This window comes from Pogonomyrmex barbatus, unplaced genomic scaffold, assembly GCF_055798465.1.
Source record: "Pogonomyrmex barbatus isolate J1 unplaced genomic scaffold, ASM5579846v1 scaffold8, whole genome shotgun sequence".
Lineage (NCBI taxonomy): Eukaryota > Metazoa > Arthropoda > Insecta > Hymenoptera > Formicidae > Pogonomyrmex > Pogonomyrmex barbatus.
In genome coordinates this window covers 2,999,913-3,018,712 of record NW_028297182.1, presented here as the reverse complement: position 1 = coordinate 3,018,712, position 18,800 = coordinate 2,999,913, and the positions used below count along the sequence as shown (strand labels likewise).

The window sequence follows — 18,800 nt, the reverse complement described above, 5'->3', positions numbered from 1 at the left end:
GACAAATTTCCATTTACGGAAAATAAATGTGTCATAACTTGTCAAAATAAATGTGTCCGCTTTACTTACATGTATGTATAATGTACATTTATATTTACGTTCTCATTGTAATTTGTAAACTATATTGGTTAAATATGAAATACATTTCACGCGTTAATTCATATCTTTTTCATATCATATCAAATACTGACACTACGTGCAGAAGATTATCATTCGTTGTGCACGTTTATTCGTGCTGTATTCACAGCTTTTACAGTAAGTTATAAAATTTAAGTTAAATACGGTTAAATACAAATATTTGCTACTGTATACCGTTTTACTTGTATGTAACTTGCGTACGGATAAAGATATACGGGAACTGTAAAATTTTAATTTTGTTATACTTGTATATTTCATGCTAGTGACTATTGATAAATCAACATTTGTATTTAATGATAACTTGTTCATTGTAAAATCAAATGACCTATTCAAGCGCTTTATGTATAATTTATGATGGAAATTCAAATGTCTTTATTTACTTGATTTAAATACGTTTGTTATCTTTCTTTCAAACTTATGTTTTTATGATATGTGTAACTGGCGAAAGAAAATATAAAGTTTTTGTAAATAAAATCTACATGTAGTTTAAGAATAAAAATATATGTAATATATATATATATATATATATATATATATATATATGTTCATATATATGTAAATTTTATATACGTCATTAATATACGTCATTATGTGAAAAATCATTAAATATCAATTACATAACTATTTGAGACATTTAGAAAATTTTCCAAAATAATTATGTTTTAACAATATCATTCTCAAATTTATCTGAAACTTTAACTGTTTTGCGAGAAAAATTTGAGAACATTTGTTCAACAGAGAACATTTCATATCACAACAAACTCCGATTTTAACCAAAAAGTGAGAAGAGAGTTCACTCCTCGTGTTTCGGCGTATTTGATACGCACTATGTTCACTATTTTAATTATTTTCAAAAAGACAAAAGCGCGTTATGTCACTGACAGTGAGACAACCTAACCTGATGATCTGACCTGACTTGACCTGATCAGTGGGTGCTCTACGTAAGAGCTGGTAAGAATGAATTCAATGATGACGCGCGATGGGGTGAGCTTAGAGCAGGAAACTTGACAGCGCGCTATCCCTCGTCATCGATTATATGTGGAATCGTCTTGACCTCGCGAGATCCGCACAACCGCGAGAGGGGTGCAATCGGAGATCGTCTCCTCAGTGAACCAGTGTAAGGATACCGCAAATGTTGCGGTGTTCGCTTGCGTGCGTGCGGTGCGTGCGGTGCGTGCGGTGCGTGCGGTGCGTGCGGTGCGTGCGTGCGTGCATCACTCGTCTCGGTTTTCGATAGGTAAAGTTTGCCGTCAGGGCCGCATTTAGTCATCCATTCAGTCGTCACCCGTTCTACAAAGTTCTTCTTCTGGAATTCCCAAAGAAATTTCAATACGTGCGGCAGGACGAGAGCGCGTTCGATAATCCGCAAAATAAAATATTTATAACAAATATAGAACGCGCGCGAGAAACTTTGCGCGAGTAGTTCTAATTCCTCCGAGCCACGAATGCATACTTATGCGATATTCATTGAAATGTTTTTTCCCCCCATTGTGCGTTTTTCTCCCTCGCGAAATTGTTGTAAGTAAATACGTCCGTTTTTTTAACGACGTTTTTTTTCTGTCCTTGCATCGATGTAGTTAGGTCGAAGTCAAATCGTTCGGTGCGTTTTTAAAATTGCGTGTATTTTTCTTTTTACAATAGCGTTATTTGCTCCCGCAAATGAGTACGGGTCTGATCGCCGTTGCATAACAATCCGCAGCGCTGCTGTCACGCACGCGTCGTGCCGCCTTGCGTCGCGTCGCGTCGCGTCGCGTCGCGTCGCGTCGCGTCACGACGAAGACATACCACGTGCACGTGGCATCCTACAGTGTTTGCGGCGCGCGTTTGCGGTTTCATCGAGAATCTCGTCCCGTTGTTTACACATATGAATATACATATATGAATATGGGATATATGTGAGTACCGAGATAAGATTTTCGAAACAGACATCGACCCTGTGTTCGTCTGCCGCGATCTCTCTTTTTTTAATAAGAAAGATCTCCGCAGCCGAAAAATACACGAAATTATAAATCCGATTTACGATCGATTAAATTAATTCGATAGCGCAAATAATAGCCTAAATATCGTTAAATATTTTATTTGTTGTCTTCGACATCATATCTTGTATCTATAATTTTTGATACCAATTAGCTATGAACACTAATAACAGTGTTCATAATCAGGTTTTAAATTTTAGATTGTCTTATAAGATAGAATATATTTAAGACCTCATAAATTAATTATACAATCGTATTATCATACATCTTAAAAGATTACTTAAAATAGTTTTGAAGTAAAAACAAACTATGAATACGACCCTATTGTTAACGTGATACAAATACATTATTTGATATTATATTAAGCTTTATGTATTTTTACAATTTTACTTAGAGATCTTTTCTGTTTGATATTTTCAATGCGTTTCTTCAATACGTGTTGTCTTGATAATAAGATTTAGATGAATATCTTACGGACGAAAAAGTTGCGCTCTTGGCTCTCCTCGTCATCATATACTTTTTTCAATGATGTAACATGATAAAAGAAAAATATATTTAAATACCACAATCGACAGAGAAAGAGAAAGAGAGAGAGAAAGCGAAAGAAACGTATCGATATTTAGACCGGGAGCACGCACTTCTGCATAACACATAAGAAAATGAAGCAATCATAGTTCTTCATTTTTACACCCATAATGAAAATGAAAGACTCTGATTGATCGATTTTCTTATGCATTATGCGTTATGCCTTGTGCAAAAGTGTGTGTGTGTGTGTGTGTGTGTGTGTGTGTGTGTGTGTGTGTGTGTGTGTGTGTGTGTGTGTGTGTGTGTGTGTGTGTGTGTGTGTTCGGCCCTTAGATCTTTTACGTCTTTTTTTTTTTAATGTTTTTCCTTTTTCTTCTTTCTGCACGCATAACTGAAAAAAAATCAATGACACAAGTCGCGCCGTCTGTAATGTATACAACATCTGCTGTTATTTAATTATCTAACAATTCGCATCTCTTTACTTTTTCATTCAGCCGAGGATGTACGTAAACCGAGTAGAGCCGCGTCGCGGAGGACGATAAAACGCGTGCGCGCTAGAGCAAGCCGCTCTCGCGCGCGAGATCGAGGAGCGTCGAGGAGCGTCGAGGAGCGTCGAGGAGCGTCGAGGAGCGTCGAGGACTGCCTTGGTACACACGTCCGCGCCACGGACTCCTCCGCTCTATTGGGGCGGTGCGACCGATTAAAGTTCCGGCCGGTCGGCCACGTCCAATTATTCGTGCGGCATGCGCACGGCGGCCGAGGCCTCCTTCGCCGCCGGCTCTTGTTCGCGATCGCCGTCGCTCGTTAATCGCCGTCTATCGTCGTCAGCGAGCAAGGTCCACCGTCGCCTCGGCCCGAACCACCGTCGTCGTCGCGGCAGCACCGACTCTTCTACACCGCCGGTCGGCCATATCGGCACCACGCTGGCTGCGTTCGGTTCAGCGCGCAACGATGCTGAGTCTCTTCGAGAGCGTCGCCTACATCCCGAAGCTCTACTACGGTGCACTGCTGGGAATCGGCTTCTGCATCTACTACCTCTGCGAGGTCGTCAAGGTGAGTGAAGAAAAAGGAAAAAAAAAAAAAAAAGAAGAAGAAGAAGAAAAATAGTAGTAGTTGAGGAGGAATGTCGAGATCGCGCCCGGTCCGAAGAGGATCGATTCGTCACGAGAGAGACGGAAAGAGAGAGAGAGAGAGACTCGATCGGTCGATCGATCGCCGAATCCGAATTTGATCGTGAAAGGAAAACTTCAAGCGTGCTCCAGCACGCGTTACGCAACGCGTAATTTCGTAATGAGATATCATTCAACGATGAATTAATGCACGCGGAACGCGGCCTGGATCGTGACGTCTCCCGTGGCGCGTCGTCTTTAATCGAATGCGAATTCGGGAATCGTGGATTGCATGGAACATTTATGAGTCATGTATGTCCAAATAATAAAATCGCGGTAATCAAATGCTGTATCATCGCATGTGTGCATGCCTGTACGCATGCGTGCGATTTCGAACGCGCTTTTATCGCTTTCTCGTTATTTAAATATCGTTTGGACGCTTGGAAGCAGAAATCGACGCGACGTTAAGCGTCTTTACGATCTCGTCTTTACGTCTCTACGATCTATTACGTTCAGTGAACTATGCGTGCACCGAATAGTCACGTGTCAAACCCTCATCAAATACATACATACGTTCTCAGAGAAGAAGCTAAACAGTTTCGAACGCGTCATATTTAAATGGCATTTGTGTGCAAATTTCGCTTTGAACTATATCATTCGGCTCAGAGAATTTTATTATTTGAATTAAGATATAGTTTACAAGTAAAATTTAATGTATATATTAAAAAAAAAATATATATATATATATAATTTTTAAATACATATAAATATATATTAAATTATATAATAAAATTGTATTAAAAATTAAATAGTTAAAGCATTGTATTCTAATTTTTTTATAAATGTTTTCGAGCAGACAGTCTGTATAATTCCATATTCAAAGCAATACTCTATTTTAATTTTATATGACGTACAATTCGAAAAACAATCGAAGAGTCGAAATGTACAAATATAATAATTTTGTAAAAAGAATGTATCTAATTTACATACAATGCACATGGTTAAAACATTATGCATAAAAACGTACGTAAGATTTTTAGATCTATAATATATTGTTTTGAAATGACATTATACATAATTACATATTCAAGGTAAAATTTACACAATCATGACATCATAAATAGAGTTTTTTTCTATATTTCGCTTCATGAATTATACATTTAAATTATGAATACTATTTAAAACTTTAGACTTCAGAAACGAATCGCTTATTCATAATAATTTCATGATGAAGAAGAATTCGTTATTTATACCTGTCAGCCATAAATCTTCGACGTGGAACATAAACTTATGAGATAACGCATCATCAATTACGATGATAATAATTCACCAATGAAAAATGTTTTTCAAGTTTTTAATCTTAAATAATCTTGCAGCTTTGTACAATACAAAGCAACGTAAAAGCATTGACAAATATATATCACTCTGCGAAACTTTTTTCGATGAAGCGCGTGAGTAAGAATTAGTTTGATAAAATAAAAATAAAAATCGGATTTCTCTCTCTGTTTTTCCGTTTCTGCAATCTCAAGATCTGAAGAAACGGGAATGGAAATTTGTCACGTGAAATATCGACAGACTTATCTACGCGCAATGAACTTCGAAATAGGACAACTTATCATTCACGAACAACGCGAACGACACATTCATTGACTAACGAGCCGGGGCAATACGATCAAATAGTACTTCAGTCTGCGGCATCTTTTATATGCATCAACATTTATTTGCTCTGAATAGAGAACTTAATCCTTTACGCGAAATTAAATAATTCGCCCGTCCGCGAGCGCGCACGCAACTCGGCCGCAGATCCGAAAGATGCTTAAGTCCAAGTCTAAATTCTAAAATTAATTTCGTCCCTTTAAATTAATTCCGTTCCTCTCGAGGCACGATTCCATTCACAACATTCCTCCCTTTAAACTCTCTTTAATCGAGATCGTAACTGTTTAAAAACGGGACTTCTTCGTTCTTTTTTTCTCCTTTAAATACTTTTTAACAATATTTTTACAATATTTCCATAAAAGTCAAAAATTTTGGAAGAACAAACTTTATATTGGCTCTCCGCCCTTTTAAAAATATTCTTAAAGTTATAGTTTCGATTATAATTTCGATTATAATTTCGATTATAATTTTCGATTATAATTTCGAAAAAATAACTGCGTGATGACATATATAATTTATTTCTAAGATGACGTATAGAACGTCGTATTAATAGAAATCATTAGTAAAACGTAGTTTGTGCGAGAGCTAAACTTTGCGCAATGGGAACAACTTGTATATCATTTCCATTATCTTCATTTATCTTCTGCCGTCTCAACTTTTATGTAGAACACGACACGAGAATTCGATACATAGACAGGATTTCCGCGGTGCACGTTCGAACTGACGTATGACCCTCCATAGGCGGGATCAGTCACGAGGAGAGATGTGTCATTTATTAATCTGACCTTAAAACTCTAGGCATTTGCTCTGCACACGTAATGCGCACGCAGGTGAAGTAACAAATGTGAAAAAAACTAACTGAAGGAAATCGAATCGTAGATTACGTACGTTACGCTATACATAATTATATTAACGTGACGTGCACTAATGACAATAGGTTTCTCTTTAAACAGTACTGACCTTTTTTTTTTATTAATGCACTGGAAAGTGTTAAGAAATTATTATTATTGTGTACGAAATGAAAAACGCCACATGAAGATTGTTTACAAGTAGTTAGATGTAATTACTCAATAAGAGATCATTTTTTTTACTATAAAAGTTTCTTTAAGAAATTAAGAAATTATATAATGAAAGTAATATTATAAATAATTCTATTATATTACTTTTAAACATTATTATTGAACAACAATTTGTATAAAAGAGATATTAATTTTTTTTCGTCAACTTTGGATTCATTATTAATTTTGTGATATGAAACTTAAAAATCGATTATGTTGTATACTTAAATATATAAAATATTTTAAAAATTGAGCTGAATGTATTAAGTCATAGCATTAAATAATAATAATTCTTAGATTTGACATCAGCACGATATAAAGAATGATTACGATACAATTTATACAAATATAAAAATTAACTATAATATAAAAATTATAATATACAAATATACAAATATACAAATATAAAACTAGTTTTTCATATAAATGCAAGTAGTTATTAAACATTTTTTAATGATTTGCAAAATAAATAGTTAAAAACTTGATCTATATTGCGATATTATATTTAATTTTATTTATATACAGTTATTATATACATAATATCGTGAAAATTTTTTAAAGAATATTTCTTAAACTATAAAAAACAAAAGAAAAAAAGATAAAAACGAAATTATTACCTAAACATTAGGTTTCTTTATCGTAATCAGTTGCAAGTTCGATAATTTGCAAGTAAAGTGTTTTTTAATAATATTCTTGAAACATTTTCGATAGGCATCAATATTCATAGAATTGATCGATTTCTTCCGTCACTGATCATTTTTTCTGTTTTACTTAGCACACTTTTGAATCTTATTTTCTTATTCTTTCATGCAATATAAAGAGATATCCATTTGAAAGATTACCATGTTGAAAGAGCAAAGATAAAGGTTATTTACATGATTTTTTTTCGATAATTTCTCGCTTTACTAATTTTTCCGAATAACAAAAATTAAACTTGAAATAATTTTTATGATCTTAATAAATTTTTTAAATCAATTTCCAATGAAATCAAATTTGCATTTAATGAAAATATAATGATAATTCAATATCATAGATCATAATATTGTATTGTAATAGCTAAATTGATCTGTAATGAAGAAACTTGATTATTGGAATGTAATAAGTAAACTAATTATCTACTTTTTTACAAAAATGTATATTTGATAAATTATATAAATTGTGTAAGTAAAAGCATGAAACAAATTAAGATAAAATAAAAATAAAAATATTTATTTTGAAATAAAAGCATATTCTATATATTTTTATATTTCTATATATTCTATATATTTATAAAAATAATTTATAGTTTCAAGCAATAAATTTATTAATTTTTAATATAATTTTTAGATTAACTTTTTAGTATAATTTTTTTTAATTAGTTATAATAATAAATAAAAATTATATTAAAACTTAAAGCTTAAAATATTTATTAGCGCAAAAGGTGTAAGTAACAGAATGGGCTAATTATATGTTGTATATTCTATATTTATAAATATGTACATATATATATATATATATATATATATATATATATATATATATTATATATGGATCATACAAATTCATTTATATGACTCATTGAAATTCTTATTAATTGCATCCTTTTTATATATTAATGAAATTAACTATGTATAAATGATAATTGATTGTAATATAATTGTATTACAAGGACATGCACACACATAATAATTCATTAATATAACAATTATGTATTAATACAAATATAACATAAATTTATTCGATCTTAAAAAAGAAAGATGACCTTCACTTCCATATAATGTATCTGAATATGGGAATTTTTGAGCAATCTAATTGACTAATTTTAGATTTCCATTTAAAAACTATTGTAATTTCAATATGTTTAATATATTTTCAACTCAAAATTACTTACTATATATCTTGCCATTGGCAAATGCTAATTACAATACTAATTGCAAGTCTATTAACTGGTCTAGAACATTCTGTTTATGATCGACTAGAGAGAATTAAACTTTTTTTTTCTTTGTACCTATCATATTATAATATATATGTCACACCGCGTGGAAAAACCAAGGACAAAAACAATTATTAATATTTCAGACACCCTTGCTGGTTTGCGCCAATGGACCATTCCGCTCGTTTTTGGAAGCAAACATTCCGCTTGTGCAAAATAAATTCTGGCCGACATTATGGTGTTTCGAATCACGAGCACAGACCATTTTAGCCAGTGTCTTGAGATCACGGATATTGCCCGACGTCGAATATCGCAGGTGAGTGAAGAGAGTCCTTGGGAGATAAAAGTACATTGTTGTTCGTCGAGCATACCGGACTTTAATTTGAAAAATAAGTAGCGCGCGTGATCGATCAAACTTTATTCTTTAACGTTTTCTTATATCACGCAGAGAAATTCTCACTCTGTCCGATGGGGGTGAAGTGGCCTTGGATTGGGCTGAGAAAGATTGCTCCGTCACGTCGCCGATCGTCATCATTTTACCTGGCCTTACGGGTGGTAGTCAAGCAGAATATATCAAGTGTTTGGTATCAGCCGCGAGAAAAATTGGGATACGATGCATGATTTTTAACAATAGAGGCTTAGGCGGATTAGAACTCAAGGTAGGCTTATCCGTGAAAACGGTAGCTTTTGCAGCGAGATTAAAAAAAAAATCTTTTAATCTCTTAGAGAGATACATTATTTATTTTTTTATTATAACGGCTTCTCTATAATCGAAGATTATCTTTTTTTATTAACAAAAAGTTCTTTTATCTAGACTCCGCGAACATATTGTGCCGCCAACTATGATGATTTAAGTGAAGTCATAGAGCACGTGAGAAAACTTCATCCCCATGTAACTCTCGGAGCAACCGGGATCTCTATGGGAGGGTAACAATATTTTCTTTTAATTTAAATCTCTAAATTAAAAATTTAATCATATAAAGATATCTCTACGTAGTGTCTAGGAATGATATATGTATAATCGAACATTGGATTGTAGATTAATAAATTAATAATATTTTTATAAACATATATTTTTATAATTAATATATATTGTTTTTATTATGCGCAGGTTGATCTTAGGTAATTATCTAGCTCAAAAAGGCTTAACAGCAAAGACCAAATTAAGAGCGTGTCTCATTATCTCGGTGCCATGGAACGTATTCGCCGCAACAAAGAATAGCGAGGAAAATTATTTTAATCTAATGTTGAATAAACATTTAGCTAGTAATATGTGTCGCACGATAGAACGATATCATAGTTCTGATATCTTTGGCTCTTTGGACATCGATTCTGTCCTTAAGGTACACTTTTCTCAAACACGTAAATGAGCAATATCAAAACTTTTGCGATAGACATTTATTATATTTGGCATAAGATAAAATTTAATAAAATATATTTTTCTACAATTCCTTTTATTAAAAATAGTTTGTACGTGTAATCTCATTATTTTTTTTTCTCTTGCTTTTCGCTCTTTCGCTTTTGTTACAAAATGATGATTTTGCAAAAGAATATAGCTTAATCTACCTTCAGATAATAAGGTTTGTAGAAATCTTGATCAAGATTAGATTAGACTTTAATTCGTTGTTTATTTGTGACGCACGATTTGATACTACTACCTGTCTGACATATGAATTTGACTCATTTATGAATTATTGTGAATTATCATTGTTCGACAGAGCCAAACAATAAGAGAATTCGATTCAAATTTTACGGTAAGGCACTTTGGATACAAAAATGTCGACGATTATTACAACGACGCGACGCTCCACAGCAAGCTGCACCTGATTCAAGTTCCGACTCTGTGTCTCAGCGCGGCAGACGATCCATTTCAACCGTTGCAGGGTGAGCAGAGTGCGTGATATCATAATGCCTCTGTATGATTTTATTTACAACAACTGTGAACTTTTTTTAGCGATACCTCTGAAGGAGATAAGCCAGACCAAAAACGTGGCGGTAGTGGTAACATCGCGCGGTGGACACATTGGTTTCCTCGAAGGCGTGTGGCCGGTCAGAGAAGAGCAATACATGGGAAAATTCTTTTCGCAATATTTCACGGCGATGTTCACTAGCAATTTTGACTAACGGGACGTTTGACGCAATTATCGATCGCCAACTTCGACCGTCTGGCGTCGGCAGATATGTCCCACGATATCGTTTATCTTTTTAATTTTTTTGACAAGCTGAAGTGTGATCAAATTTAATCTAGCATGATGAACTCCGTATCATTTTTATATTACGTTGTAACGCAAAACTTGGAATTGTACTTTATTGGCTTAAAAGGCCAATTAATTCCAAGTTCTGTAATATAACATTTTATGAAGTATTAGACTTCACACTTATAAAGTAAGAAAAAGATTTTGTTAATTGTGACAACGTTTAATGCATAGTTTAATTTTATCCTTGTTATATCCATAGTAATAAAAATTACAACTTTTCTAGGACCACACGCGTATTCTACTAATCAAAATTTTTTTCTTATTAATATACGTTATATCTTTATTATAATCAACAGTTGAAAAGTTATTCTCATGTTAAAATTTATAACTGTTTTATTTATTATTACAATTTGTATACGAAAATAACAATTTTACTCTGCATCTACATCGAATTTTTCGAACAATTGAAAACAATTGAAAAAATATATTTGTTGTTTTATTTAAAAACAGTAATGAAAACGATCAATTATCATTCAAAATGTAATGCATTTATAACACAATGTTACATAAAAATAATATAATTTTGATATGTTCGATATGTATTCTTTACTTGCTGACATATTTTTGGAGAGGGGAATCGTTGATTTATGATATTAACACTCATATAAGCATAATTGAGGAATTTACTCATCAATTTAGAAGTGATTCATTCGCCACTCGGCGAGTTGTACATCGTTATCGTCCGATTGAATTTATGGTCGTAACTATATCAAGGACATTTATCTCAGTACAAATATTGCAAAAGACTTGTGCTAATTCTCGAATTGCAACATCGAAATATTAATGATACGCCAATGAATATTAAATATAATGAATATAATTCTTGGTCTTTTTTCGAAAAAAATTTTTTTGATACTTATTTTCTTGTCGTATAATAAATTAATATACAGATATTTTTGCACATATTAATACAGCTCTGTTAGCTCTGCAATTGATACTTCAATCAATCTTTTTTATACTCGATTATGCGATGTAGTTTTACACTCCATTATACATTTATTTCGAATGAGAGAAATGTTATATAAACACTATATCATAAAGTACAAATTCACTGATATTTATTTCATAATAAAAATCACACATTATTATAAAAGAGAATTTTAAAGCATGTTTAGTGATTTTACAGAAATACGTTGCAATATACATAATTTCATAAGCGCATTTAGTGACATATTACATATTACAACTCTTTGATTTTGAAGATTTCTGCAAAATATGTTGAGTTACATTTTTTTCTGAATATTTTTTGTTTTTATTTGAGTAGTTATTACACTTTAAATTCCAAGTCCAAAGATTGCGCAATAAACGATAAGACGTCGGTACTTTCTTCAATCTAAAATAAAATATATACTTTTCATTATGTCTGATACTTTTTAAATAAAAGCTCGGTGTGTTTTAATTATATATAAAAGCTGTTTTCTAGATTACAAAAATACTTACCACTTTCATAGTCGGTTTTCCACCGCCATGGCCTGCCTTAGTATCTATTTTTGCAAGTAAAGGATTTTTCTGTTTTGGTATATTTCCAAGAACATGTTGAAGAGTCGCTGTTAATTTAAGAGTATGCAATGGCACGACGCGGTCATCGTGATCAGCAGTTAGAAGCAACGTTGCCGGATATTGTATGTCATCTGGTGGTACTCTCACATTATGTAGTGGTGAATATTTTAATAAGTTCTCGAAATGCTTGGGATCATCGGAACTGCCATAATCTGAGACCCAAGCAGAACCGATGGTAAACTTATGAAAGCGTAACATATCCATAACTCTAAAATTTAATTTTAAAAAGGATAAACATATATTTCATATATATTACACATATCAATAATTATTAAAAATACATTCTACTAACCCAACTTGAGCTATAGCGGCACCAAATAGATCAGGTCTTTGATTTATACATACAGCAACAGCCAGACCGCCATTACTGGCACCTTGAATTGTTAATTTCGCAGAGGTAGTATACCCGTTTTCTACAAGATATTTAGCCGCGTATTGAAAATCATCAAATACATTTTGTCTATTAAAAAAGCGTCCTGCATTATGCCATCTCTCTCCATATTCACTACAAAAAAAGAATTACAGTTTTTAATACAAGATAAATACAAATAATTTTATAAATATTTTATTTGTATCGGCTTTACATACCCTCCTCCGCGAACATTAGCAACAGCAAGAACTCCATTGAAATGTTGTATAAAGACAAGTCTTGTCACACTAAATGTAGGTTGAATACTTGCATTGAAACCACCATATCCATAAAGTAAGCCTGGCATAGTTCCGTCTAATACAGCATCCTAAATTAAAAATTTTCCAATGATTTTATTGATACAATTGATATTTATATATAATTTTAATTCAAACATTAACGAAAAGCAAAATATAGAATTTTTTGCTCGTTGTAAAAAATTTTTAAATCGTTGTACATCAAAGATTTACAGTTTATGTTAATAATAAAATATATTTTATTATTGATTTTTAAAAACGTACATTTTTTGTTACTATAAACATGGGAATTTTTGTACCATCTTTGCTTTTATAAAATATTTGACTAGTCTTGTACAAACTCGCATCAAAACCTTTTACTTTGATTTCTCGCAAGATCTGAAAATAATATCAATCGTTAATTATTCTGTAATTATACTTAATAAAATAATATTACATGTATAAGAAATTTTACTTATAATATTTGAAAAGACAGATACTTACTCGTGGCTCCTCTTCGTTTTTCAAATCAATTGTATATATAATGCCCGGAGTTAGGAATGAGGTAAACTGATAAAATATTTCAGAATATTTTTTTTCCCCTGAGAATCCGATAACAGTGCCAAGATCAAGAGAAAATGTTCTAAGCATATTACCAGTATTCAAGCAATGGAGTTGCAAAATGTTCTATAGAATGATGACTAGATCATTATATGTTTTATCTCATTATAATCATTAATCTAAATATTTTGTGTATTTACCTTAACATCCTGTATGTAACAAGCAACAAATTTATCTCCATCTACAGCATTAGCCCAATCCAGTACATTCTCAGGATGTTCTGGTAAAAGATCAACCCATTTTTCTTGCTGATAATCTAACAAATCTATAGCTATCAACTTGTAATTAGGTGCATTCTTATTTGTACGGAACACAGCTTTGCTGCCAATATTAGTCACGTACTGAAAACATACATGAAATATAATTATAATAGAAACATTTAAGAAAAAACAAAATATCTATTACAAACTTCATAATCTGCTTCCAATTTATCAACAACTTGTGTCAGTGGTAGGTTATTCTTGATTTCCATTCCATTTTTTAATGGTGTAAAATATACTAAATTATCTCTGCAGTCCTTCAGAGGAGTGACAATTAGCCAATTGCCGCAATCAGACACTTCTGCACCTCTGATAAAATAAATTCAACTAGATCAGTTCTTTTATATTTTATACATTAAATATAAACATGTATAGAAGTAAAATTTAGATTCTTTATTTACTATTTTGAGAATATAACTATAATATACATGTATTTTAATTCAATTTCCTAAATAATGTCGATAACAAATATCTCTATAACAAATATTATCTATAAAAAGATCTAAACACTTAAATTATAAAAAACTTACATCCTCCACAATGGTTCCTCAGGAAACTCAACCGCGACGACATCATCCGATTGTGATGTACCAACAATGTGGTAGCATAACTTTTGATTTTCATTACCTAATGTTTCCGAACCATCGGTCTTCCCTTGCTGATCTCGATATTGTCCATAAAAAATACCACGATTGTCGTGGGTCCATGTAATTGGCGAAAATTTTACCTTCTCCAGAATTTCTGGATATTTTTCACCTTTATATAAGCATAATGTATATCTTAAGTACTTTTGACAAACGTGTACCTATATTGTATCGAAATATAAAATTATAAGAAAGTTTAAATACTTTAGCATCAATTTACCAGTATGTGCATTCAGAAAATGAATAGTACTCCAGTCAGAGCCACTTTTAGATAATCCATATGCAAAGATGCTACCATCCTCACTAAAACTACTACTAGTAATTGCGACGGTTCCATCTTCGGAAAGAGTATTTGGATCAAGAAACACCCTCGGCTCACTTTCAAGAGTATCTTGTACATATAAGACACTAAAAAAATAAGATCAAATAATTCGAAACTTTTTGATCTATACAGTTAATATGTAATATATATCAAAAATTTATATTATACCTTTGATTTTGCAAACCAGTATTTTTATAAAAGTAATATTTTCTGCCATGTTTGGCAGGGCATGAATATTTTGGAAAATCCCACAATTGTTTCAAACGCTCATGAATATTGTCATGCGCTTTACATGCAGCCAGATATGGTTTAGTGATGGCATTCTGGGCATCAACAAAAGCTTTCGTTTCTGCCGAATCTGGATCTTCCAACCATCTGTATGGATCTTTTATCTACAAATAGAATATCAAGCCTTTATATAATGTATTGTGGCGATTATATCGTTGTATGCATTGATATCCGAATCAGGTCAACAGAATAAACTTATGTAATTTCTATGTTGTAATAATTTCTTTTTGCATTATTTCTATATTCCCTATATCTTCATATATTATATCTCATGATTATATTTTCTTTGTAATATTATAATGTTATTTTCTTTGTAACAATTTGAACGCTCAACGATTCGAGACAAGAGACAAACAATAACAACAAATAGGTTCTTCTTCGACACTGTTATTGAAAATTAAGTTATTTGAAATTAATTAAATTTATTTGTTTTTAAGGAGAAAAGTATAGAGCTGATAAATAATGAACGGACGAGAGATTCGATCGACGGACACGAACAGATGTGTATCATAATATAAAATAAAAAGGCATTCTGAGTAATCAAACTTTACGAACATTATCATCTCTGTCTAGCTTTCCATCCACATATTTCACAATACAAAAGTATTTCAAATATTATTTTAAATATTATTAAAAAATTCTTTTTTCTAGAAAATAATTACAGCAAAAGCATAACTGCGTAAGAAATGCCTGAAATATTCTATATTCAATATTAAATTCAATATCCGACTTGTGCAATATTTGCCTTTTTTCATAAATTATTTGATAAATGAATCGTATTCATTAAAATATTGCTAAAATTGGCTTCAAATTTTAAAGAAAGATTATTTATTGAAGAGACCTACTTAAAACAATAAATTCAATTCCGGACATTTTATCGTACATCAAAACATTGTCAAAAGGATAAAAAAAATTTGTAGATTATTCTACTTGTTTTGTCTACATGAAAAAAAGAACACAATTGAACATAGAGCTTAAACTTATTGTTATTAAAACGAAACATTGAATATATCATTTGAATTAAGAATTATTATACAATCTTTTAAAACTAACGGATGTCCATCAAAAGCTTGTTTTTTTTGTTTTTTTTGTTTTTGTTTTTTTTTAGTCAAACTTTTGGCACTGTTTATTTTTTTCTTCCTTTCTTCCTAGTGTGAAGAGAAAAAGAAGAAAAATGAACGGTGCAAGTTCAGCTAAAAAGAAGTCAAAGATGAGAAACACTTTACAGGATGCAGCCTAACCTCAACGCCATGATAATCATCGACGACGCTCTCGTCCCTGCGCGCCTCGGGATATTGTATCCTCGTCATGATCTTCGATTGACCTGTGTTCTTCCGTGTACGATAGATCACCGCCTAAATGCACAGAGAAATCCGACAATACTCGCGCACGTGTGAGGCCTCCTCTTTCGTACCTCCCAATTGTCACCGCGGAGCAAACACGGAATCACGTGACGCGGACTGACTCGCTTCGGTCGCGCTCGACGTCACGCTCCCGAACGAGGTTCGCCGACGAGGTACGAAACGACGATCCGCGATCTCCGGATTTTGCGCAAAACGCGTAAAAATCGAAGTGACAACAATGACAACGTAAGTTCTATTAATCCCATTCTGTTATCGGTGTTTTGGTGTCGGCGCGAATTTACACCTATTTATCGTGCCGCGAGGAGGTTGTGACACGAAGGAAATCAAAAAAAAAAAAAAAAAAGAGAAAGCCAGTCGGGTTCACGTGATCGTCGGCGACGCGCGAGGAGGTGAATGACGTGTCCGATACGTCACCTCATGCACCTCGACCGCATGAGTTCCAGCTCGCGACGCTCGCGATCATCATCGTCTGTTCTCGTCTGTGACATTTCGAGAGCAAGACGAAAGTGATTTCGAGAGCGTTGCGAGCGTCACACGGAAGTTCCATTGGATGGAACGGCAATTCTCGGTCGTCATGCACATGTCGTCGTAGATCCTCACAGACGCAGCCGTGGACGTGACCCAGCGTGCCGCACGCAGATCTCGGCGATGGTCAACGTGCCGAGGACTCTGACCCGCAAGCACACCCCACCGGAATCCGATGCTCGTCGGACGTATCGCCGCGCGCATCGTCCTCGGTCCCTCGATCGCGACGAACTCGGAAGAGAGAGAAAGAGACAGAGAGAGAGAAAAACACGTCTCCTCCGCGACGAACTCGGAAGAGACACGTTCTCCGCGATCACACTTCCGCCGACGGGACGCGGCGCATTCCGGAGTTGGTACCTATGTATGCGTCGGTGCCAACCGGAACAAACCGGGTATAACTTTGTTAATAACTTTAAGACTCATGCTTGCGAAGCCTTCTGTTTTTTTCTTCTCTTTTTTTTTAGATAAGTGACAAGACGTCTTCGACTTGGATCTTTTGATCGTTCGCACCATAAATAACATATGCACGAGTTTTTTTTTAAAATAGTGCTGTAACGAGAGGAGCGTTATCTCTAATTGCAAAACTCATTTGCAGAACTCATTTGCTTTAGCAATGATTCTCGTAAAGACTTGGAAATTAATAATAAAGAAATTAGAAATCCTTTACAAGAAAATATTTCTATAGATACATTATTATCTAATTTATGTTTTAAAGAATTGATTTTAAATTAAAATTATTCTATTTTTATAGTATCAGTTTCATTCAGTAAGCTTCAATCATTAATCATCAGCGATCAAATATTCACTATTAACTATTAACTATTCAATAAAATTGTCTTTTTATGCTTTATAAAGTCTATGAATAATACAGGTAGTAATAATGATAATGATTCTCGCGTAATCGGATATCGCATGCGACAAACTAAAAAAAAAAGGAGAATTGAATTAATTGGGTTTGGTATCGATTTCTTAACATTCTCTCGTCGTGTCCACGTGGCCACAAATGAAACGGATCGGTTTCCATGTCGGTTACATGTGATTAGCACATATACCGTCTAAAGCTTGATTATTAAGATTAATAATTCACATCAGATCTCAAAATAAAATTCTACTTTCAATTCTGTATGTTCTGTATTCATACTTCATTTTTATCATTTATAAATGCGTTTATTTCTAACATTCTACAGTTATGTAACATAAATTGTATGCTAAATGCGCATTTTCGATAAAAGAAATACGAAATAGAATTCTATTTGCACATTGTCGTATCGTGCTAGTTTAAAAAAAATATTTGATTAATCAGAATGAATATCATAATGCATACATACATCAAAATATACGGACTCGTATATTTGTATGCGTGCGTTATGATAGAAATAGAATATTCTATCCTGAATGAATTCCGATATGAATTATAACTCGTCCAAAGTGGCAAATAATATTATTAGCCGAGAATAATTTTAATAATTTTGTCAGAATCACAAACAAATCGGGACTTTCCTGCGTTCACGAGAAATCGTAATCTCGAGATTCATCGAAATTATTCCCAATATTTCGATTTCCAGCTTTCGCTTATGATGAAAACAGGAAAATTATTGGCAAGTCTGTTAATTACAATATTTTCGATTGCAGTCCGATTGTATTCGGTAACGTCGACTGTTTTCTTTTCTTTTGTGTTTTATTTTTCCAATTCATTAACTACATCAGTTACATTTCTGTTTTATTTCGAATTGTATGTTAATTACTTAATACTCGACATCATAGTAATTGTCGGAAAGTGATACATTGACCCCTCAAAACTCCCCCCCCCTCCCTCCCTCTCTCTCTCTCTCTCTCTCTCTCTCTCTCTCTCTCTCTCTCTCGCGCGCGCGCTCGCTTTTCTTTTTTATTTCCCAAGCCTGAGTGCGCGGTCTCAATCGCGGAAAAAAAATCACGCACA

General features: G+C 33.1%; 2 protein-coding genes and 1 long non-coding RNA gene across 4 annotated transcripts; 2 read left to right on the top strand and 1 right to left on the bottom strand.

Annotated features, from left to right (window-relative positions):
* The first annotated feature begins 1,881 nt into the window (after window positions 1-1,881).
* On the top strand, window positions 1,882-11,165 carry Hydr1 (abhydrolase domain containing Hydr1). The gene is made up of 8 exons (XM_011644212.3): window positions 1,882-2,033; window positions 3,134-3,692; window positions 8,521-8,690; window positions 8,823-9,033; window positions 9,189-9,301; window positions 9,486-9,717; window positions 10,093-10,258; window positions 10,329-11,165. Exons 2-8 carry the CDS (start codon window positions 3,591-3,593, stop codon window positions 10,496-10,498), a joined length of 1,164 nt encoding a protein of 387 aa, XP_011642514.1. The 5' UTR covers window positions 1,882-2,033; window positions 3,134-3,590; the 3' UTR covers window positions 10,499-11,165.
* Window positions 11,166-11,668: 503 nt separating this feature from the next.
* On the bottom strand, window positions 11,669-17,068 carry LOC105430589 (prolyl endopeptidase). The gene is made up of 13 exons (XM_011644214.3): window positions 16,937-17,068; window positions 16,214-16,327; window positions 14,853-15,076; window positions 14,583-14,770; window positions 14,249-14,474; window positions 13,868-14,027; window positions 13,599-13,799; window positions 13,342-13,524; window positions 13,123-13,236; window positions 12,781-12,929; window positions 12,485-12,697; window positions 12,073-12,400; window positions 11,669-11,965 (listed from the first exon to the last, which is right to left on the bottom strand). The coding sequence occupies exons 1-13, from the start codon at window positions 17,063-17,065 to the stop codon at window positions 11,900-11,902; spliced, it is 2,295 nt and encodes a 764-aa protein (XP_011642516.2). The 5' UTR covers window positions 17,066-17,068; the 3' UTR covers window positions 11,669-11,899.
* Window positions 16,323-17,981, top strand: LOC148934703 (uncharacterized). Of its 2 annotated transcripts, XR_016141179.1 has the most exons (3): window positions 16,323-16,561; window positions 16,929-17,253; window positions 17,326-17,981. It is a non-coding gene; the product is annotated as an uncharacterized LOC148934703 (long non-coding RNA). The 2 variants fall into 2 exon arrangements; XR_016141178.1 differs by lacking the exon at window positions 17,326-17,981 and having other exon boundaries at window positions 16,929-17,315.
* The last annotated feature ends 819 nt before the right edge of the window (window positions 17,982-18,800 follow it).

Bases quoted from the DNA above. Each gene is read 5' to 3' on its own strand.
- Hydr1 (XM_011644212.3), top strand. From the start codon at position 3,591: ATGCTGAGTCTCTTCGAGAGCGTCGCCTACATCCCGAAGCTCTACTAC. The intron at 9,718-10,092 runs GTACACTTTTCT...ATTGTTCGACAG, and splicing joins ACATCGATTCTGTCCTTAAG to AGCCAAACAATAAGAGAATT. The intron at 10,259-10,328 runs GTGAGCAGAGTG...AACTTTTTTTAG, and splicing joins TCCATTTCAACCGTTGCAGG to CGATACCTCTGAAGGAGATA.
- LOC105430589 (XM_011644214.3), bottom strand. From the start codon at position 17,065: ATGCGCGCGGCGATACGTCCGACGAGCATCGGATTCCGGTGGGGTGTG. The intron at 16,328-16,936 runs GTGAGGATCTAC...CTGTGCATTTAG, and splicing joins TCACGTCCACGGCTGCGTCT to GCGGTGATCTATCGTACACG. The intron at 12,401-12,484 runs GTTAGTAGAATG...ATTAAATTTTAG, and splicing joins GCCGCTATAGCTCAAGTTGG to AGTTATGGATATGTTACGCT.